The following is a 23,047-nucleotide window of genomic DNA, read 5'->3' on the forward strand; positions in this document are numbered from 1 at the left end:
CTTAAATGTACAATACCGCTGTGGGGTCAGTAATGCATTTCTTAGCTTCTAGTGCTATCAGGAATTTTTGGAATGTGTGCCATCGTTGTCTGGAGGAAGAAACTTATTTCGACAGGAGAAACTCCCATCTTGGAAAGCTTTGCTTCACTTTCTGGGTACAGCCTCCGAAAACATTAATTTCACCTTTAGGAAGACACCAACCTGTGCAGGAAAACCCCAGATAATCCTCCCTGCGCGAGCTCCAGCTCTGCGCCTGCGCAGAACTACCTCCGCGGCCGGTTGACGAGCAGGAACCTTCAAGCGGCGGCGCCTTGCTCTTGAGTATCTCGTCTTCCGCCCGGCGGGTTTTACCCGCAACACGGAAGGGGCGGACCATGCAGATGAGAATGGAGCTGGTGGAGGTCCTGAAGCGCGGCGTGCAGCAGGTCACCGGCCACGGCGGCCTGCGGGGTCTCTTACGGGTTTTCTTCAGGTAGGAGGCCAGGGCTAGACCCTGGGTCTCTGGGGATGCACCTCCGCTGGCTGCTTTCCTGGAAAGGAGCTCAGATTAGATCACTTTGGAGGTCCACGGATCCGGTCAAGGACAAGTTCAGTCCCAGAGTTGAGTTCCTTGGACTGAGACGTCTCTGGGCCCTGCTCAGCCCCTAGTGACGGAGCTGTGACGCAGGGGCTAGGTTAGCCGGGATGCTCCGGGCCCCAGTCCTGGGTAGTGTAATGAGGCTTAGCATAGCAACCCCTCTACCCCCCACGGTGACCTTGGGCAAGTTTTCCTCTGCACTGTGTACAGTAAGAAGTTGAAGGCGGCGATCATGCCAGTCCCGATTAGCCCCATAAATCGCAGCAAATCCAGGGAACCACTGAATAATCCAGGGGACACTCGTAATACGAAGATGATGAAGTACTTTGACTGCCTGAAGGTTTTGCTAACTTAGTGTCTCAGGGTGCACGTATCTACATACGTGGGCCGTGGCTGGAAAGTAGTGTTTTAGTTGCAATCTAAGCACATCAGTTGTTTGGTTGATTCCCCCCACCCCACCCCCCACCTGTCTGCATGCTGCTGGGACAACACAGGAGACTCCAGAACTCTTTGCCAGAAAGTTAATTCGTGAGCGTTGAGTGGCAAGAGCCTCTAGCCTGAGGCTAGAGGTGTACAAGCAGCGAGCATCCCCCGTAGCATCTCGTTCTTGTGGTCGATGCAGAAACAGTCGGTGGTACGGTCTGTTTCTGGGTTTGTCTTGAACAGTGAATCATTCTGAGATGCCTTTTTTTCCCCTGTGTACTTAAAGGGCAAATGATATAAGGATTGGTACACTGGTGGGAGAAGACAAATATGGAAATAAATACTACGAAGACAACAAGCAATTTTTTGGTGAGTGCAGTATTTTCTTTTTCTTTTTTTTTTTAAGATTTATTTTATTATTATATGTAAGTACACTGTAGCTGTCTTCAGACACCCCTGAAGAGGGTGTCAGATCTTGTTACAGATGGTTGTGAGCCACCATGTGGTTGCTGGGGTTTGAACTCAGGACCTCTGGAAGAGCAGTCAGTGCTCTTAACCGCTGAGCCATCTCTCCAGCCCAGTAGATTTGTGTGTGTGTGTATAAATGGATGGGGTTAGGATTCAGAGTTTAGTTTTGACATCATGCATGAACAGATACTAAGTGACTTGGAAAGGAAAACTCAATAGGAAATTTAAAACGTGGGCAAAGGAGATGGCTCAGCCAGTTTAGGCACCTGCCACCATACATAGTGACCTGAAGTACACCCTTCAACGACCCCAGACCTCATCTTTCAGGTGAAGAAGCCAAGCCATCTATCACCTCATACTATTCTGTAGAGGTATGTAAGCCAGACTTACGTGGCTGCAAGTTGGTGCCCCAGACGTTTGTGTCTTATTCTGTAACCATAACATTTTTTGTTTGTTTGTTTGTTTTGAGACAGGGTTTCCCTGTTTAGCCCTGGCTGTCCTGGAACTCACTCTGTAGACCAGGCTGGCCTCGAACTCAGAAATCCACCTGCCTCTGCCTCCCAAGCGCTGGGATTTAAAGGCGTGCGCCACCACCACCCAGCCAACCATAACATTTTAAACACAAACCACAGAACTTTAAGCTTTGGTCAGATTTTAATAATCTGAGCCGGGGCATCGTGGCTCCTGTGGTCCCAGTACTCTGAAGGCAGAGGCAAGAGAATTGCCAAAGGTCCGAGGCTAGCCAGGATAGCCTGGACTGCATAGAAACCCTATCAAGCAAAACCTCCAAAACAGGTTTTCATAGATGACGCAGCCAAACCTTGAGGAAATGTCTTCGCCAAAGAGTCTTGATCATATGACAGAAATGGCAACAGAGCCCCAAGGAGATATTCTTTCTACTCAGTATTTTGTTGTTAGGAATTAAAGTAACTTTCCTTCTCCCTCTTCTTTCTTCTGTTCTCACAGTAAAATATAAGTATCTTTATTTTTGCTAATTGTTAGAATGATAGATAGTATTGAAAATATTAAAATTTGTCATATAAAGTAAAGAGTGAAAGCTGAGGTGAGAATATTAAGTGGTTCGGCGACCGGGAACTGTCCTTATGTGCCCAAGATCCTAGGTTCAGGGATAAAAAGAAAAGGAGAGAACGTAGGAAGTACCTTCTGTTGTGACTTTATTATTATTTTTTTCTAAAAGGTTTTAATCACATGTACTTAGGTGTTTGAGTGCCGGGGTGCACGTGTGTCAGAGAACAACATGTGGGAGTCAGTTCTCTCCTTCCACAGTATAGGATGCAGGGATTGAACTCAGGCCCTCACACTTGGCCACAAGCCCCTTTACCTGTGACCATCTCACTGGTACCTGCAATTTTACTTGTATTTTTTTTTTTTTTTTTCGAGACAGGGTTTCTCTGTATAGCCCTGGCTGTCCTGGAACTCACTTTGTAGACCAGGCTGGCCTCGAACTCAGAAATCCGCCTGCCTCTGCCTCCCGAGTGCTGGGATTAAAGGCGTGCGCCACCACGCCTGGCTCCCTACTTGTATTTTAATACTGCAACTTATGCATGTTTTAAAGGCTTGAATGAGGGCCAGAGAGACAACTCTGCGATTAAGAGCTCGGCTACTCTTGCAGAGGCCTTGGGTTCAGTTCATAGCACCCACCTGGCAGCTCACAGCTCTCTGTAACTCCAGTTCCAGGGGAATCTGATGCCCTCTTCTGGCCTCCAAGGGTACCAGGCACACATGGGGTGTACATACGTACATATACTCAGGCAAAACACATAAAATTTTTTTAAAGAATTTTTTAAAATAAATACATAGTCTAAAAACAAATTCCTAGAAGTGGAGTTGTCAAGTGTGAACATGAACTTTCAACATAAAATTTATTTATTTATTTTATTTGTATAATATTAATTATTTTATTTTATGGGTTTTGCCTGTGTGTATGTCCATATGCCACATGCCTGCCTGCTGTCCATGGAGACATCAGGTCTCCTTGAATTGAAATTGCAGATGACTTGTGTATAACTGACCTATTGGATTGCAGTTCATGTTTAGTTATACATTCTTCTGTTTTTCTGTGATATGTGTTTTCTGTGCCACTCAGTCTGCTCTGGAATTCAGCTGTCCTGTCAATGAGTCTATGAGTGCTTTTGGGGTGTATGTGTTTGCGTGTGTGTTTGTGTGTGTATTTGTATACTATGTTGGAGGTATGTGTGTATGTAGTATATGGTATGTATAGTATGTGTGTGTGTGTACTACGTTGGGTACTACATGTTTGTGTTCAATATGTGATGTGTATGTAGTATGTGCTATGTGTAGTATGTGTGTACAATATTGGTGTATGTGTGTAATATGTGATCTGTGTAGTGTAACGTGTACACAATGTTGAGTGTATATGTGTAGTGTGTGTGTGTAGTATGTGGACTGTGTGGGTGTGTAGGCCAGAGGACAACCTTGGGTATTGTGTCTCATGTCCCATTCACTTCACCTTTTTTCCTTCCACTGGCCTGGAATTCATCAAGTAGGCTGGGCTGGCCCAGCCAGTTTGCCCTAGGATCCACCTGCCTCTGCCTGAGTTGGTGTTACATACCCACTGCCATGCCTGGCATCCATCTATTTATTTTCATTTAATGTGAGCTCTGGGGATCAAGCTCCAGTCCTTGTGTTTTCGAGGTAAGCACTTTCGGGACTAGTTCTCTTTCCACCTTGGGAACAGTTTTGGAAATAGTAGGTAGGTCACCCAGCTCATTTCACAGAGAGCTGATAAATAGTAAGGCAGCCATAGTGTTTTGATGCCGTGAACTGTCCTCTTAACTAACCACCATTTATAATAGTCACCGTTATATAAAACTCAAATATTTCCAAAGGACCACAGTGTTCCTTTATGAATGCAGTTTATTTAGAAACCCAGAATTAATGTGTGCTGTTGTGAGTATGTTTTTGCTCTGGTTCCTGGAGAACTTTCTTTTCTGGGAATTCCCTGAGCAGATGGGGCCAAGCATGCCTCTTCGTGTTCATTCTGGGTCAGACGTCGGGGAGAAGCGAGGGTTCTCCACTGTGAAAAGGTTGTGAGCCCAACCCCAGCTCCATCCCTGCTCTGTGATGCAGCTGGCTTCATGGTACAGCAGGATGTCATCCCTCGGACACACTGTTATGTTAGAACAAAATAATACAGTCTTTCCGGTTTTATGTGCGTACGCTTCAGAAACTATCTTCTCCCTCCTCCCACTCAGGCCGCCACCGATGGGTCATCTACACCACCGAGATGAACGGAAAAAACACATTCTGGGATGTGGATGGAAGCATGGTGCCTCCTGAGTGGTAAGCTAAGTGGGCATAGGACAGGCAGTATTCACTTAACAGTAGAGGAAAGGTACTCACAGTGAGAGAGTCTGCTTCAGGTCGCAGGGGTCATAAGTTACTCTACAGCTGCCGTGGCTTGAGACACAATCACTCTTTTCTCATACTCTGGGAGTCAGGGGCTCTAAGCAAAGCAAGATGGCAGTCTCTGCCCTGCGAGGTCTGGGGCCTCAGAATCCTAGACTCATCTGAAGACATGTTCACTAAGCAGGCAGCAGTGATGCTAGTGGCTGAGGCTGTAGTCGAAATGCCTTCACACCTGTGGTTCTTCAGGTGCAAGCTCGAGAAAAAACAAGCAGAAGCCTCATGGTCCTGAGACCTGATCTTAGAAATCCTTCTCACTTCTGTCTTCTGTGCAGTGAAACAGAAAGTGCTGCCCCTGTTCAGCCTGAAGGCATGTTAAATGACATTGTGTGTGTGTGTGTGTGTGTGTGTGAGAGAGAGAGAGAGAGAGAGAGAGAGAGAGAGAGAGAGAGAATGATGGTGTGGTAATCGGGGGAACACAGCGTGCCACCATACCACCTATGTGAGTGAAGGGGAAGACACACAGAAATCTGGCCCTGCATGTCCCTGGCACTTTGCCTTCAGGCATTTCTCCCTACTTCTTTAGGACTTGGTTTTCTCATATATAACGATAGCCTCAAGTCTCTAAAACCTTGGCTTTCAAAATATACGTGTTTTGAAACCAGAACAAAATATTAAATGCTGTCACTTAAGCAAATTGATATAGAGTATTTTAGAGCCCAAGTATTTATATCTTTTATTCTCCCCCCCCCGCCCCCCCCCCCCGATTCTTGAAATAACAAACTCTGAAAGTCCATATCAGTTGAACTAGAAGTTTTCATTTAAGGAAATTCAGAAACTGAAAACACAGCTAGAAGTTGCTTGTGTGAGCTTGGAATCCTGTCTGCTTAGGACGTTGTGGCAAGGAACAGCAGCAGCCTGGGCAGGAGGCTGGGAGGTGGCTCAACTGGCCGAGCGCTCACCCAGCACGAGGCCTTCCTTTCAGTTCCTAGTCTTGGGAAACAAGCAGCAGTAAATAAAACCCTAGGAACCAATGCAGAGCATCAGTAGCTGTGATGTTCTATTTCAGTTGAACCTGGTCGCTAGCACAGTTAGGGGAGCGGCGGCTGTTGAAGAGGAACTGGGGTAACTGCACAGTACACTCTTTAATTCTAAAGCCTTCTGGAAACCAGGAATGTGGTGTTAGTGGGTGAAATGCACGGTGAGACAGGGAGTGCTGGGGCCTGCCGTGAGCTGGCAATGCAGACTCTGCCAGGAGAGCCACAGCCCCACTCTGCTTTGCCACTCAGTGAGAATCCCACCAAAGCTTTCCAGATAGTAATTTTCTAAAGGAGTGTATTTATTTGTATTTCATTGTGTCGGTTCTTGGTTTTCTAATATTAACTTTTTGTAGCCATTTAAGTATACCCAGTAAAATGTTCCATTGTGATGGAAATGATCTATGTCTGCACAGCCTAGTACAGTAGGCACATCTGGCCCAAGCACTTTACAATCTGGGTGATACAACTAAGATTCTTTTTTTACTTTTTGAACAGGGTTCATTCTGTAACCTAGGCTGGGCTGGAGCTCGTGGTAATCCTCCTGGCTCAGCTTTCAGAGTACTAAGATTACAGATTTGAGTTTACCTTTTATTCATATACCTAGTCATTTATTTTACTAAAATTAAATAGGCTGTGTGATTGGGCATGCAGTTTTCAAAAATGCTGTTGGGCAAGGGAAACAAGCTTCCAACATCTGTTCCTCGTTAAGTAGCCGTCACCTGGCCAGTACTTGGGCTCGCCGGGAGCACAGTACTTTTGCAGGAAGTTACCGGTTCTTCTTGGTGGTAAGCAGCAGTGGCTTGGAGGTGGCGCCTCCTGGCTTGCTTGGATGCTTTAAGGGGAATAAGCCAATGATCTCTGTGCTGGGAGATTGATTAGAGCATGTCGTCAAGCCTTGAGATCAGACCTGTCTGCTGTAGTAGTTTTGCTAGATGATAAAACTTGAATGGACCTGAAGCCTACAGGACAGTAGTTGGAAATCCATTGAAAGTCAGTCTAAAAGGCTGGAGTGTAATGAGGAGGGTGTATTCCTCAGACAGGCTGTGAGCTAGGCCTCTTGAGCCAGTTAGCTAAGAGGTGAATTCAAGGGAAAGGTATTGAAGGGAATTGAAAGCGGATACATAGTAACTGAGAACCTTAGGAGAGCCAAGCTGACTTAGGCTGATACAGGCAAAGCTTCAGTCGTCTCAGTCCAGCCATGGCACTGTGTAAGACGAAGTCCTTGACTCTTCACTCTTCCTGCAAAGGCAGAGAGAGATGAGGAAGCCAGGGGGAAAATGTTGAAAGCCAGCGGGGGTTGGTTTATGAAGTTTAAGGAAAGAAGGCATTTCTGTGATGTAACAGTCACTTGTGACACAGCAGGTACCAGCGTAGAAGCTGCAGCAAATTATCTAGGACATGCAGCTGAAATCACTGGTGAAGTTGGCTGTGCCAAGTGAGAGTTTCAGTATGGATGAGCCAGCCTGATATTGGAAAAAGATTCCTCTACACAGGACTTTCATAGCTGGGGTTGAGTGAGACATCAATGCCTGGCCTCAGGGTTCAAAGGGTGGCTCCCTTTGTCAAGGCTAATGCAGCTGATGGCGTCAGGTTCAAGTCAGTGCTGTTTGCTGTTCCAAAACCCTGCGCTCTGAGGAATTGTGCTAATACCTGTGGTCTGTGAGTGGAATGCCAGAGCAGAGGCAGCAGCACTGCTGTGTACAACTGACTGACTTTTGTCGCTGTGGAGGCTAACTGCTCACAAGAAAAGATCCTTCCCAGTATTGCCACTGACTGACAACACTTACTGAATGCTCCGAGGGAGATGGACAAGGAAATTAATGCTTACAGTCCCACCAACACACATCCCTCATCAAGGATCAAGGAGTAATCTGACTTTCAAGACATTATTTACACAATATATCCAGTAGTTATAGCTACTACACCCAAGATTCCTCTGATGGACAGGAGCAGTTCATTGAGAACCTAGGAAGGAGTCTCCATTCGGAATGGCTGAGAACAGTTATGAGTCATGGGAGGTTGTCAATCATCAGCATGACCCCAGCCCTCATGAGTGGCCTTGAGGGGTTCAGGACCCCAGAGGGAGCCGGAACTAAAGGTGTGGTCCAGCAAGCAAGAGACTAGAATTAGAGGTAGAGCCTGGGATGCTGCTGTGACTCCATTCTAAAGTGTTCCTGGATACAGAGATGCTTATGGGTTGAGAAAGAGGGGGGTCTTTTGAGATAGTGTGTCCTGGTGATGATGCTGTGAACATTGCTGAGATAATAGCAAAAGATAATAGGTTTTTCATCAACGTAGTTGATACTGTGGCAGCATGGTTTGAGAGGGATGGGTCTTCCGAGGGTAAATACTATCAAACAGAACCAGATACTACGTGAACATTCCTTATGGAGGACTCAATGACATGGCAAACTTTGGTGTCATTTTTTGTGTTCTTTTAAGAAAATGCCAGGAGCTAGAGAGATGGCCAGATGGATAAAGTACTCCTTGTACGAGCCTGAGGAGCCGAGTTTGGATCATACTCAGGAAGCCCAGTGTGTGGCTGCCCCATCTTCCCAGCATGGGAACTCAGAGTCAAGAAAGTCCCAGAGACTGCTGGCCAGCCAGCGTAGCTCAGGTTCAGTGAGACCCTATCTCAGAAGTTAAGATAAAGCTTTATATCAACTTCTGGTCTCCACATGTACTGCCATGGGCACATGCACCAGCATACATGTTCATGTGCCTGTACACAGACAGAGGAAAAGGACGAGACATTGCCAGGCTAGAGGTAGAGTCCCTACAGAAGAGACAAGACTTCAACAGCAAAGTGACTCAAGATGGCTAGTAACTTTCAGCAATAACTTATTATAAATTAGGGTATATCTAGTTTGGGAACATACTGCTGCATATGGACTAGAGGCCAGCATCGTGGACGCTTAATTTTTTCATACACAAGACTATGAAGACCAGAAGGCTTCTTGTGACTCACTGTCACTTTCCTTATCGTGCTTCGGAACCCGCACTATCTCAGGACATTCCTTTAGTGGTTTTATATTCCTCATCTTGTTCCCTGCCTAATACCACACGTTACAGTCCCATCTCCACAGTCCACATCGTTGTCTTTTCCTCACTCTACCTGCTGGGTAATTCTTGGTATGGAAGTAAGCGAGTGCTTCTGTGCCAGTCCCATAGAACTTCCTCCCTCCCATGTGAACTTCCTCCCTGCCCCCAACACCCACACGCGGTTGCTCTGTTCTTAAGGGCACCCCTCTTAGCATGAATTTTCTGACTAACCTTGCTGAGCTGGGTGCCAGCTTGGGCCCACCTTTAAAAAACAAAAAAAAAAAGTTAACATATAGAGCAGTGAGTTTCACTGTGGTATTCTCATACATATCTATAAAACTGTCATAGTTTTCTTCTCAGTGTGGCCTCACTTCATGGCTTTTGTACTCTGGTTGCTATGTAGATTCAGGGAAGATGGTGGGGCTTTAGGCTAATGCCTCGGGGAAGCTGCTGTGCATATTAGTTGTCTGGGAGGCGGCAGTAACTGCTAGAGCAGCAGCCAGTACTACAAGCCGCATCTTAGGGTTGTAGTAGCTGCCAGTCACGGAGCACCAGTTACCAAGCAGCCTAACATGGCAAACAGTGGCTCGCACTCTTGGTTAGCAGGTGGGTGTTTCCCCTGAGCACCTCTGACCCAGGCCTTCCCAGAGCTGTAGGCTTTGCTTGGGAAGGCTACACTGCCACAGTGATGGGGGTCCTTTTACACAGGAATAACTCAAGACCTAAGAGCCAACAGTTGGAGAGAAAACAAGTCCTCTCTAGGTAGAAGCCAGGCTTGTTAGGAGTAAGCAACTAGTCCCCCCCACCAACCCCCCAACAATGTGCATTGCCCAAGGGGGCAGATCCAGAGAAGAGGCCTGGAGCAGTGAGGCAAGTCAGCCCTCTTGCCCCTAGGTTGCTTTCTCACTGGAAACAAAATTAAGACATAGGTAAAACTTTTAAATTAAAGGGAAAAAGAAATGTTCACTAAGGAGCTGGTATGTGGTGATGCATATCTGTAGTTCTAGTGTTCCATAGGCTGAGAGAAGCATAGAAAGTTCCAGGCCAGCCTATACTATGTTGCAAGACTTTGTCTCAAACAACAACAACAAAAGTCTGTTCTGATCATTTGCTCATTTTAAAATTTTGTTGTTGTTGTGTCTTTTATTTTGAGGTCTTTGATCTGGGTTACTGGAAGTAGAGTTACCAAGGTAGGAAAGACAGAGAAGGCTTGGTAGTCAGGAGTTCTCTTTTGTAGACACAGTTGGGTCTGGAGAGTGACAGCTGAGAACACTCATCGGCAGTCAGGATAGAGAATGATGCTAGACACAGGAATTCCCAGGGATTTTAATTTTAGCTAGTGTACTGTGTAATTTAAAAGAAGACGACCTTCCGTGCCACGCCTTGCTTGCTGCTTTGGAGACCAGGTAAGAATATACTGTCTGGACTGTTAGGAATTTAGCTCTGATTGGTAAGTTGCATATGACTGGGGGGGGGATCATAAATGCCTGCTCTTCAGGTGTGCTTGGAATGGTGTGTTCCCTGTGGGAATGGCAGTTCTGGCACTGAGCCTATGTCTGTAGAGATGTTGGCTGTCGAGGAGCAAGAAGCTTTTAATCCCAGGCCAGCTCCTGCACCTGCTGGATACGACGCTCATCTCCCTTGAGTGTGTGCTGTGTCGTCTGGGGAGTAAGGGAGCCCAGCTCCTGGATGGTTGAGTGAGCTGTCAGCTGCATGACCGACTGCAGAGCTCGCAGTGAGAGGAACCTGTGAGGCTGCCCAGCTGCAGGTGGTGGCTCTGTCCTCCGCTCTGAGTCAGCAGGTGCCACTGAGGCCTGTGACAGTCTTGCAGCTTGCTCAGCAGCTGAGTAATGTCACCTGGGGACAGGTTTTCTTCCGAGGCATTAGTGAATTTCGTTAGAATCAGAGATCTTGAGTCATCTTGTCAGTTTCCCTTACTCTTCCCTAATCTTGTGGGGTGGCAAGTTCACTTTATGGATCCTGTCTTTGCTTTGTTCCTTTCAGTCTGCCAGTAGCCGGTATGGCCACTAGGTCCACCCATGGACATGCAGAAGGGATGTGTGTGTGTCAGTGTGGCGGATGTCTTGGAAGGGCACTGGGCTGCATGGGCCTTGAAAGTAAAATGTTACTGTCTGTTATCCCGCACAGTACTCTGCTCAAAGACTTTCAACTGCTATTCATCTGAGGCACTGGCGCTGTGTCCCTGTGAGAAGGGAAACACACGTGCCCTCCAGGAGTTTACAGCACCTGATGAGTACAACCTGGCAGAGTCATACCATACAATTCTACAATTCTTTACTAAGATTAAAATGTCTTAGTATTTGTATTAGTTTAAATGCTTATATAGAATAATCTCAAAGTATTACTTAAGTAAATGCTACATATTTTATACCACTTTTATCTCTCCTCACTTTTATCGTTAAATTACCCATCATTCCCTAGCTCTTAGTCTGAGCATAGAGTTGCTGACATAAAGACCAAGTGAATCATGAGTAGCTACGTAAAACTTGGCAGGGTTGGAGTGTTACTGAGTGTGGAGAAGTGGAATGCTGGGTTATTTCATGCAAGTAGGATAAAGTCATTGTTCTCTCTTGTATCAGTAGAAGTAGATTTACTGTTTTTGATTTGACGTGTTGGAACCCTGACTTGCTTAAAAATTGTAGTTTGATGGCTTGCTTGGATTTTTCTCTGCAGCATGTATGCCATGCCTCCACTTGGTGGCACCTTCTGTTCATTTTTAGCAAACATGTCTTTTTCCTCAGTGTAGAGCACTCATGTCTCCTTGTATACTGAAATCTCTCTCTCTCTCTCTCTCTCTCTCTCCCTTCCTCTCTCCATCCCACCCTTTCTCACCTTCCCTCCCTCCTGTTGGCCTGTGTTCTAGTTTTTTTGTTTTTATTGTTTTTAAAGAACAAAGTCATAGAAAGGTTTGTGTGGAGGAGGTGGGGTGGACAGAGGAAAGTCAAGAGTGCTTCATTGGATCAGGGCACTGAGTGAGGCCGTTCACAGACGTAGAAAAGATGCAGTGGGTTGTGGTGGTCCGTGTCTGTATGCTCAGTAGTAGGGAGGTGGAAAAGAAGAAGAATCAGGAGTTGAAGGCTGGCCTGCACTAAATACCACCAGCCTGGGCTGCAGAGTGCCTTGTACCAGGGAGATGGGGATTATAGAAGACATAAAGATAGTCAGACAGGTGGGCGGGCTGGGAGAAGGAGATGTAAGTAGTGGGGGATGGCTCGGGGTAGAGCATTCGTGTTCCCTGCACAGAGCCCTGACTTCATTCTGGAACTCCACAAAGACACAAAACAAAGCAAAGCCTGATTGTGAGGTGTGACTGTTAAAGAAACCTTGGCAATCCAGAGGCACACAGTGCAACCAGAAATACACTCTGAATTCCTTGGCTTTTGAACGGACACCCTTAGGATTCCCCTCACCTGGTCCCCGGATATAGGTCGGCTTTTATAGAAAAGGAATGTGTTCTTTTTGAGAGATGAGGTCATGTTGTGTTGCCCAGTTTGGATCTGAACTGGTAGGTTCAGGGGATCCTCCTGCTTCAGCCTCCTGGGTAGCTGCTACCTCTGTCCCCTAAGAATCCCGGTGGAGAGAAGAGATGTTAGTTTACTGTCACATCCTCTGTAGAAGAACATTGTGGTTATAAATAATAAGCATTTGTATTTGTGACATATGCAAGTAATTTGCGGTTTCCTCCCCCATTCACAGACACTTCCTGCGTCTCAGCAACATTCTGCCTGTTAGTCAGTGTTCCACTAGCTGGGGGCTGTTGTACAATGGCAATTTGTATTTAAAATTAACATCCCATTTATTGCAGCTGTAAATCTTAAACTGTAGTTCTTCTTAAGCCTCGAGGCTTAGCTCATAAGCAGAATAACAAGATTAGTAAATTGAATACTTTCTGCATAAAAATAAAGAATAATCATTTTCTTTTGTTCCTTGATGAATGTTTGATAAACTAATGGAAAGGATTAAATTCTCCTAAACAGTTATATCTATTTACAAATTTAGTTCATTACATTATGTTAAGCATTTTAGTTAGGTTACATCTATAAATTTAATATATTTAATTTTCCCCAATCCTTCAAATGCCCAGTGAATCGGGTGTCAAGTCACTGCTCTGATCACATAGGCAGTTCTTATTACTCAAGCCAGAACTTAAGGGTCATTTCAACTCATCTAAGATCTGCCAACTACTTTTTCCTGCCTTGCTTCCTTTTAAACTATTATTAATGTGTCGCCCTCATCATTAACTGTTCTGTTTTCATACTTGTGTCATTGATAAATAACATGTCCACCCACCGTTTTGTACCCCCTCCCCTGCTCTCTTTTTAAAATTGGGTTCATTATTATTTGTATACACTGGGGTGCTGTGAGGTAGGGGCTGGGTGTGTGTTACAAGGAGTACAAACTGGTGAAGTTGGTTCTCTCCTTCCGTCTTTATGTGCATTTTAAGATCCCACTTGGGCCTCAGGCTTTCTGGCAAGGCCTCACCAGCTGAGCCTTCTCTGCAGCCCTGCTGCTTCTCTCTGAACATGGCAAACTGCTACCAGAGACTTCTACTCAAATCCAAGCCACAGGTAACAACAGCCGAAATGGTCTGGCTGCATTCTTGACAGCTGCCGCTGCCTGCCTTGTGAGGTATTAGTGGTTGGTTTGGGTTTGGGTTATTTCCTGGGCTGAGGATTGCATTTCGGGCCTGTGTGTGCCAGTCCGGGACTGTCCCACTGAGGGTTAGTCAGCTTCACTCCTGTTCCACTACTGTGCTTCTGTGTTATATTGGGAGGTTTTGCTCATTATTTTAATTGAATTTTCAGAGTCAAACCTGGGAGCTTGTGTATGAGAGACAAGCACTCACGGAGCTCCACCCCAGTCCCCTCTTTTCTTTTTCTGCAACCGCATGCTGGGCCTTCTGTGTTCTTTTCATAGTGAGAAGACAGGTCCCATCTCCTCACTTGGTCCATAAGGCTCCTATGATCTCTGTGCATTCCAGCCCTGAGCATGGTCCTCCTCCATTTCCCTGTGCCTCTGACTGTCATGTTCTTAAACTGTGAGCACAACTCCATGTGAGCTGTTGGTGTAGGCTGCCATAGCTCACATGCTCTGGCATCCCATGCTGCCCTGGAGGGATGAGGCCCGAGCTCCCTCCCTGCCATCCCCACTGACCCATGCCTCTGCCCAGCATCTTTGTTTTCATTTTCCCTTTTATTGAAAATGGATTTTTTCCCCTCATATAGTGTATCCTGATTACAGTTTCCCTTCTCTCTCCTCCCAGCTCCTCCCTGACCACCCCCTTTCTGTCTCTCATTAGAAAACAAACAGACTTCTAAAGTATAATAATAAAATAGAATAAGATAAAACAGAAACTAACACATCAGAATAGGGCAAGACGAACAAAGAGAAGGAAAAGAGCCCAAGACACAGACACAGAGACCCACTTGTTTGCACTCCCATAAAAACGCCAAACTGGAAGCCGTGATATATATGCAACGGCCAGATTTGTATGTCTGGGTCTGGGCTGCCTCACTCAGAGTGAGTTTTTTATAGTTAAAAAAACAAAAATGAAATCATGAAATTCTTAGGTAAATGCTTAGCATTTATTGTGAGGTTTTTTGGTTTTGGTTTTGGTTTTTTGGTTTTTTTGTTTGTTTGTTTGTTTTCTAAGACAGGGTTTCTCTGTGTAGCCCTGGCTGTCCTGGAACTCACTCTGTAGACCCGGCTGGCCTCAAACTCAAAAATACACCTGCCTCTGCCTCCCGAGTGCTGGGATTAAAGGCGTGCGCCACCACGCCCAGCTTATTGTCCATTTTTAATTTCTTGTCTGATTCTTCAAATACTGTCCTACAAAGCTTCCTAGCACATAGTAGCTTATAGATAAATGTCTGTCGAATGAAGATAGATATATTTTCTTTGAAGCAATCACTATGTTTAGATATAATGATCATTTAAGTACTTAATGCAAAAATGGCACCTCTTTGTGTCTTTTTAAATTATTTTTATTTTACATGTATAACTGATCTGCCTGCATGTATGTAAGTGCACCTTCTAACTTAGAGGCTAGGAGAGGATGCGGTATTCCCCGGAGTTACAGACAGTGATAAACCTCCATGTAGGTGCTGGGTACAGGATGGGATCCTCTGCAGCAGCAAGAGGCGCTGTCACCGGCTGAGCCATCTCTCCAGGACTCCTCCACCTGGCCTGGAGCAACCTGACAGAGATCACCCACCACTGCCGCTGCTCCCAGTCCTGGGATAAATGCTCGTACCACTACACCTTGCTCAAAATAGGTCCCCCTTAATGTTTGTTTTCAGAGTAGAAAATCATACGAAAAGATTATCTTCTAAGAAACTATAGACTGAATGATTAGGGTTTTTTTTCCTACCATTTCTTATTTAAAAAAATACTGGGTCTGTTATGTAGCCAAGGCTGGCCACCCACTCACCATCATCCTCCTGCTTCAGCCCCCTAAATGCTGGGGTGACAGTGTGTACCGCCAGCTCTGCTTTGATTTTGTTTTTGATACAAAGTTTCATGGAGCCAGGTTGGTCTCAAGCTTGCTATGCAGTACAAAGCTGGCACTGGACTAGTAACCCTTCTGCCTGCAAGCCCCGTGCTGGGGTTACAGGAATCCAAACGGGATTCTTATATTTTCAAAGAAAGGTTAATGGAATTTTCTATACCTGGGGTTTAGAAATAACCTAGGGTTATTCTTTTAAAACAAAGAGCTGTTCTTATTGCCAATGTCCAGAATTTAAAAAAAAATCTTTGTTGTAGATTTTCATAGGTTATCATGACTGTGACATATTCTGGATATATTACAAATAGTATACTTCATAAATAGATACTTTCAACATTTCTGTGTGACCGATAATGAAAGGCATTGCATTGTGGAAATGGCCTAGGAAAGCATTCATTAAGGCAGACTGAGAGAAACTATCTGTCTACCACTAAAACATCTGAGTGCTTTAAAGGAAGTGATGCCGTTTAAATGGTACCATAAGTGAGATGAAATGAGCTGGAAGTCATTAGAATCTATTTATAATTTCAGAGTCATGTCAGAAGACTTGGGTAGGATTTATAAACCATTTCCCAAATTGGTTTGATAAACGGTATGTCTTTTTAATATGCTTCTTTTTTTCTTATTAAGTAATATGTTTGCTTCAGAAAATAACAAAGGAAATAAACAGCATATTGTCCTACCAGATGGAAACAATAACTAATAATATTTTGATAACCTGTCATTCTGATCTCCTTTGCTATGTACATAGAACCTTTTGGCTTTACTCTTTAACATATTTAAATTTTTAATTTTATTCATTTTTATGTGCATTTGTGCATACATGAGTTTGTGTGCTCCAGATGCACACAGGTGCTGGCTGAGGCCAGAAGAGAGCACCTGAACTGGTGTTAAACCCACCACATTGGCGCTGGGAACCAAACCTGCTTCCTCTTCAAAATAATGAGCTCTCTTAGCCACTGACCCATGAATCCAAGTCCAAAATGTCATTTTTAGGGGTGTGGGTGGGTGTTTGCCTGACAGCCAGATAGCCAGCCATGTGTATGGTGCCTACAGAAGCCAGAACAGAGGGAGGGTCAGATCCCTCCTGCTGGGGTGACAGCAGATGTGAGCTGCCTGGGGGGGAGGGGGTGCTCGAGGAACTGAGTTTCCCTGTTTGGATAATCACTCTGTCTGGATAATAATGCTCTGCCGCCCTGGACAAACCATGTAACACGTCTGTGCTCTAGATCTCCCACTAATCAAAGTGGAGGTATACTCTCCAATTAATTAATTAATTATCCAGTGGATTAATGTTTTTTTTTTAATGTTTAGAACAATGCCCATGATTTATAAATGCTGTCTAAGGATTGTTTTAAAAATTAACCAAACAACCTGCTTTTAAACCTTAAAATATGGCAAATGGTTTATCAAGTGATCATCTATACTGTAATTTATAGTGAGAGTTTAGTCTAGTGGCTTCATCGTGCATAACTTAAGAATTCCCTTTTACTCTTGGCTTTGTTCATTCCATTTTCTCACTGCTATAACTAAAGCTGTGACAAACATCCTGTACATAGACAGCATTTGGCTCAGGTGTCCTCTTTCCTTGAGGCAGAGGTCTACAGGAAGAGGACTAAGTAGAGCACACATGGCCTACACAGTTTGGAAGACGCTTTTGTATTTCTGTCAAAGTCCATGTGACTTACACACCTTATGGTTCCAGTGAGTATTTTAAATAAACTACATTTGCTGAGACACTTTAGATGGGTATCATCTCTCAAATACTTGTTTTAGAAGGTTAATTATCTCTTGGTATTTCTAAGCACTTTGACTCTATCTGGAGTGAATTTTTAAATGTATAATGGGAAATCTATCTTAATTTCCTTTTTTAAACAAATTCATCTTAGCAGTGTGTCGAGACTCTTGCTTTCCCTAATGATGTGACAAGGCAGCCCTTCCTTTGGTTGACTTGCGCCTGCCGTGGCTGGAGTCTTCCTGTCTGCTGTGCTTCTTTGCCGGTCTCTGTACTTTCTGTTTGTGACTTAACATTTGATATCTGCTAATGACAGTCTTCCTGGCCTTTCCCAGCGTCCATAGTTGCCTTGGGTGGCCGTGCAGCTGATTTAGAATGACATCATCAAACTCTGACAGACCCGACTGAGGACGTAACTCAGGAGATTGAGAAGTAGTAACGCCTGCCTGTGCTATCACGCTTGCAGTGCGCTGTCCTGTAAAACCGTGTTTGAGGTTTAAACCCCGTGGGGTGGGCAGGATGGAAGTAATCATTATCTAATATCTTTTTTTTCCAATTCTGTTGATACACCAGAACATTTAACTATTGATTTTTCCCTAATGTTATACCTTTTCATAAAAATTCTCTTTTTGGTTTTGTAACTATTCCACTTTTTTCCAGTATCCTTATTTGTGGTTTTAGGGACTCTGCCAAGATTCTTTTACTGTTTAGGTAACACCAGTCACTAATTTTGTAGACAAGTCTCTTAGAACGTCGGCATCTATAAGTCATTCAGTGTGACCAATAATTTAAAATACTTTGCAAGTAAAATATTTTGATGTAGAAATCTAAAAGGTAACCACTTCCCCCTTTTATTTAAAAGGCTTGCGTTATTAGCCTGGCAGGCTATAAACAGCTTATTTCTTTGTATCCTGTTGAAACAATTACTGTGTGTGTGTACGTGCGCGCGTGCGTGCTTGTTTTGAGTTTTGTTTTTTTGACAGGGTCACACTCTGTAGACCAGGCTGGCCTCAAAATCATAGAGCTCCATCTGCCTCTGCCTCTCTGCCTCTCTGCCTCTCTGCCTCCTCTGCCTCTGCCTCTGCCCCTCTCTGCCCCTCTCTCTCTGCCCCCCCCCTGCCCCTCTCTGCCCCTGTCCCTGCCTCCCCAGTGCTGGGACAAAGGTGCGCACCTCACATCCCGCTGACCGCTGCTTACTTATTTCCTGATGCTTACCCATATCCTTGCAAGGATTTCAGATTTTATAAGTTACAATAAAAATGATTTTTCTTGCATTTTCTGTGAACTCTTCAATTTCTCACTTAAGTAAGCAAACAGGCATTTGCAAGCTTTGGACTGTGGTTTCATAAATATCACTTTAACCTTCAGCAGTCTCGAAAGCAATTAATTGAAAAAAGGTTTTGTTTATCACTTAGACTCGGTGAGGTAAAAGTCAACTCTTTGCCCCGTGTCTTAAACTCCCATAAACCCTTTGGAATGTAACAGGCTTGCTGTGACAGCTCATCTCTCTTCTTAGTACTGACAGAGCCTGTCACACAACCAGCAGCTGGAAGGCTTTCCAGATTTTTGTTAACTGGTCCCAGCTTGTGGGTCCCAGTAACTGGAGTAATCCTGTTGCCTTTAGTACCTTGGTTCTCAACTGAAGGTTGTGACCTCTTTTGGGGTTGAACAACCCTTTTGCAGAGGTCACCTAAGACTATCAGAATACACAGATATTTATATTAAGATTCACAACAGTAGCAAAATTACAGTTAAAATAGCAAACAAAAATAATGTTATGATTGGGGGGAATCAGCACATGAGGACCTGTATTAAAGGGTCACCACATTAGAGAGGTTGAGAGCCACTGCTCTAGAGGATGTATGATAGAACCAATCCAGCTTGTACAGACTTCTCCTTCCTTCCTTCCTTCCTTCCTTCCTTCCTTCCTTCCTTCCTTCCTTCCTTCCTTCCTTCCTTCCTTCCTTCCTTCCTCCCTCCCTCCCTCCCTTCCTTCCTTCCTTCCTTTCTACTGTGTTTGGCCAGCTGCTCATCTGAGCCATAAGTCACTGCTGGCAGCCGGTCCTACCTAGCAATGTGCTCAGCTTCCTGTTTGCTTGTTGAAGTAAAACCTTTTTCTCTTCTCTTCTCTGGAGCTGCAGTTCTAGTGCTGTGGCTTTTTCTCTTCTTAGGGGGCTCCTGGGTCTTGAGAGATCTGATGTGACAGCTTCTCCCTCTCCTTCCTCTCCCCATGTAAATTTTCTACTTGGCTTCCTGCTGCTGCTTTGTCTCTTAAAGTTGGAGTGCTTTCTTATTACTGGGCTCTTCCATTTCTACTCCATGTTGAGCCAGGTTTTTAAAGGGTGTGTGTGTGTACGTACATGTATGCTATGCTTGCTGAGGCTGCTCATGGTCTGAGGAGTCAGTCTCTCCTTTCCCTGTGTGGGTTCCAGGCATTGAACTCAGGCTGTCAGCGAGGTAGTAAGCACCTTTACCCGCTCACCCGTGTCTCTGCCCTGCTTGAAATTTAATTAGATATCCTTTGAATCCAAAGTACTTAGGAATTTCAAGCTATGGTTTTATGTATCTGTTTGTTTGTTTGAGACAGGGTTTTGTTATCGTAGCCCAGACTAGTCTGGAATTCATCCTCCTACTTCCGCCTCACTACTGTAGGATGACCAACAACCGCCATGGCCATGTTAATTTCTAGCCTCCTGAGTAACTGGGAAGCTGTTGTTCAGTTTGTTTTACAGGGTTGTTCCGACCCCACCCTCCCTCTATTCCTAAGATCACCCTTCACTCTGGATGGAAATTGTATTCTTACTCCATTAACATGTGGACACTTTCAGAACCCTCCTTATTTTACACTGCCTTCTGAGCCTCAGTACCTTCAATAATGACATATTATGTCTCTTGAGAATTGTCTAAGAAAGTAAAGACAATGGCAAAACAACAGGATGACTATACTCCTTTTAATTTTCTAAAGGTAACAACTAGTTCTTGTTATCCAGTATTGACTGGTTTTCTTGTGTGCTAGGGCAGTTCATTCTAAAAGAAGAATGTAGAGTATTTTGAGCAACATTGTAACACTTACATAGTTGTGTTGTTATAACTGTGTTTTCATCAGTCTCATTTGAATAGTAAATGTGTGGTTTGCTTACTATAACAGATAGGGTCTCATGTTGCCCAGGCTGGCCAGGACTCCTGTGTTACCCGGGCTAGCCTGGACTCCTGAGCTCAAGCGTCCTTCAGCCTGTGGAGCACCGCCCACACGCACACACACACACACACACACACACACACAGGGCTAGAGAACTAGGCAAGTGTTCTTGCACCCAGCTAAGTCCCCAGTCCCACAATTTAGTGTTTTTAATACAAGTTATTTTTTTCTGTGGTGTTCAGCCTCCAGCTTGAACTGTGTAGAAAGCATTTTCTCCAGCAGGACCTTCATGAATTTCAGACTGAGGCTTTGTGAGGCAGAGTAGCCTGCGCATAAGTTCTCACACTGACTTACACTCTTTATAATCGACTCTAGAGTAACATCTTTACATCTAGTCAGGATCCATGGTATACACACACTGTGTTATAATTCAACAGCAGTTTTCTCTGTATTTGTAATACATAAAATAATGGTGTAACTGAAAAAGGATGGTGCCTTAAATTAGAGAGACTTAGTAAGGATGATGAGGGAGAGCTAGCAGGTGCTGAGTGCCTGCCTTCAGTTAGAGACTTAGTAACAGTGATGGGGGGAGCCAGCAGGTGCTGGGTGCCTGCCTTCAGTGAGAGACTTAGTAACAGTGATGGGGGGAGCCAGCGGGTGCTGAGTGCCTGCCTTCAGTTAGAGACTTAGTAACAGTGATGGGGGAGCCAGCAGGTGCTGGGTGCCTGCCTTCAGTTAGAGACTGAGTAACAGTGATGGGGGGAGCCAGCGGGTGCTGAGTGCCTGCCTTCAGTTAGAGACTTAGTAACAGTGATGGGGGGAGCCAGCGGGTGCTGAGTGCCTGCCTTCAGTTAGAGACTTAGTAACAGTGATGGGGGGAGCCAGGGGGTGCTGGGTGCCTGCCTTCAGTTAGAGACTTAGTAACAGTGATGGGGGAGCCAGCAGTGCTGAGTGACCATCTGGGCAGGGATTCTATGAACTCTGCTGCAGTCTGACTTTGACCATAACTCAGATTTCTCCTCTTCAGGCACCGCTGGCTTCACTGCATGACTGACGACCCTCCGACGACTAATCCACCGACTGCTCGTAAATTCATCTGGACAAACCATAAATTCAATGTCTCTGCCACTCCAGAGCAATACGTTCCTTATTCCACCACTAGAAAGAAGATTCATGAATGGGTCCCACCTTCGACACCTTACAAGTGACAGCAGCGAAGACTGTTCCTGCACTTCCAGGCTAGTGCAGGACCATCCTAGCAGCTGACCATGAACTTGATTAAAATTGCTTGACCTAGCAGTGTCTTGTGCATTTACGTCGTCATTCATCCCCTGCAAAGTAGAAGCTCACACATGAGGGAGGGTGACTGACATAGATCTCTGGGGCGGGGGGGGGGGGTGGGGGGGTGGGGGGGGGTGGGGGGGGGTGGCAGTGGGGGGTCTGAAGTAAAGTTCCCAGTTCTAGGAAATAGCCCCAGGGGCCCTGTTTGTGTTTCATGACCTTCCCCGACTTCCATGGCTGGTTGATAAGGGCAGGCCGCATTCCAACCTTAGCCAGACATTGGGAAGCTGCATGGAGAGACACAAACACCACGTGGCAGCCTGGCTCAGGACCTCTGGTGTGGCTCTATATGGAGGAGGTTATTGGAGATGTCCTATTTCCTTCCGCACCCCACTCCCCCTTTGGTTTTTTGAGATAGGATTTCTTTATGTAGCCCTGGATGTTTTTGGAACTCACTTTGTAGACTAGGCTAGCCTTGAACTCAAAAGATCTACCTGCCTGTGCCTCCCAAGTGCTGGTATTAAAAGGTGTCTACTAAAACCATCTTGCAAGATGTTCTAATTCTTGGGTAATTGTTTGTTTAATCTGTGTATTCTTCACATTTCAGTCTAATCCTTTTTAAAGACAGGGACTCATATAGCCCAGGCTAGCCTCAAACTTGCCATCCTTGAGCTGAGGGTGACCTGGAGCTCCGACCTTCCTGGGATTAAAGCATGTACCATCCATCACATCTGGTTTTGGGTTGCTTTTTAAAATGCAGAGATCCTGGCAACCAAGGCAGCATCTATGAGATGCTGATACACTTTGACTGCCTTCCCCGTGCTTCCATTTGAAGCAAGGCCGTGAACTTCTGAGCCAAAGAAATCAACCCACCAGAACCAGTTCTAAGTCTTCCTCAGTTGATGGGACAAACTGCTTGCTCCCAGCCTGTCCCCTGAGTATCCCTTACTTATCTGGATCAGGCTGAATGCGGGGGCCCTTGGGAGACAACTGTTCACCTGGCTCTTTAAGGCAGCTTTCTGCATTTTGCTGACTGATGAAGCACAGGTCCAAACAATAAAAGGCAGCCAGAGCTGGGTTGAGATTTTGCACGAGGTGTTCATCTTCCCTTTGCTCCTCCATCAACAGCGTTGTTTTTTTTTTTTTTTTTTTTCTGCTCCTAGAAGTAGATTGGCAAGAGGCAGTAAGTAGTTATTAGCCCCTGGCTCAAGGACCATGCTGCAATAGTAGAGATGTATAGAAGGCTTGCCCGTGCCGCCATTGTTTCAAGTGGTGTATACTTGAAAGGGATTAGCCCCCAACCCCAAGGATCCGTGGATAGGTGCTCCCTCCAGGTTAACTCTAGTTTGGGGGTAATTGACAGTATGGCCCGCTGGTCAGAATAAAGGATTATGGGAATTTACTGGAGATCCCATTTCACTGACCTGTA

General features: G+C 45.2%; 1 protein-coding gene across 1 annotated transcript; it reads left to right on the forward strand.

Annotated features, from left to right (window-relative positions):
• Positions 1–272: 272 nt before the first annotated feature.
• Positions 273–21,636, forward strand: Ndufa12 (NADH:ubiquinone oxidoreductase subunit A12). The gene is made up of 4 exons (XM_021174516.3): positions 273–472; positions 1,287–1,369; positions 4,705–4,792; positions 21,365–21,636. The coding sequence occupies exons 1-4, from the start codon at positions 375–377 to the stop codon at positions 21,543–21,545; spliced, it is 450 nt and encodes a 149-aa protein (XP_021030175.1). The 5' UTR covers positions 273–374; the 3' UTR covers positions 21,546–21,636.
• The last annotated feature ends 1,411 nt before the right edge of the window (positions 21,637–23,047 follow it).

The sequence above is a fragment of the Mus caroli genome, unplaced genomic scaffold (genome assembly GCF_978045245.1).
Source record: "Mus caroli unplaced genomic scaffold, Mus_caroli_1 scaffold_9, whole genome shotgun sequence".
Taxonomy (NCBI): Eukaryota; Metazoa; Chordata; class Mammalia; order Rodentia; family Muridae; genus Mus; species Mus caroli.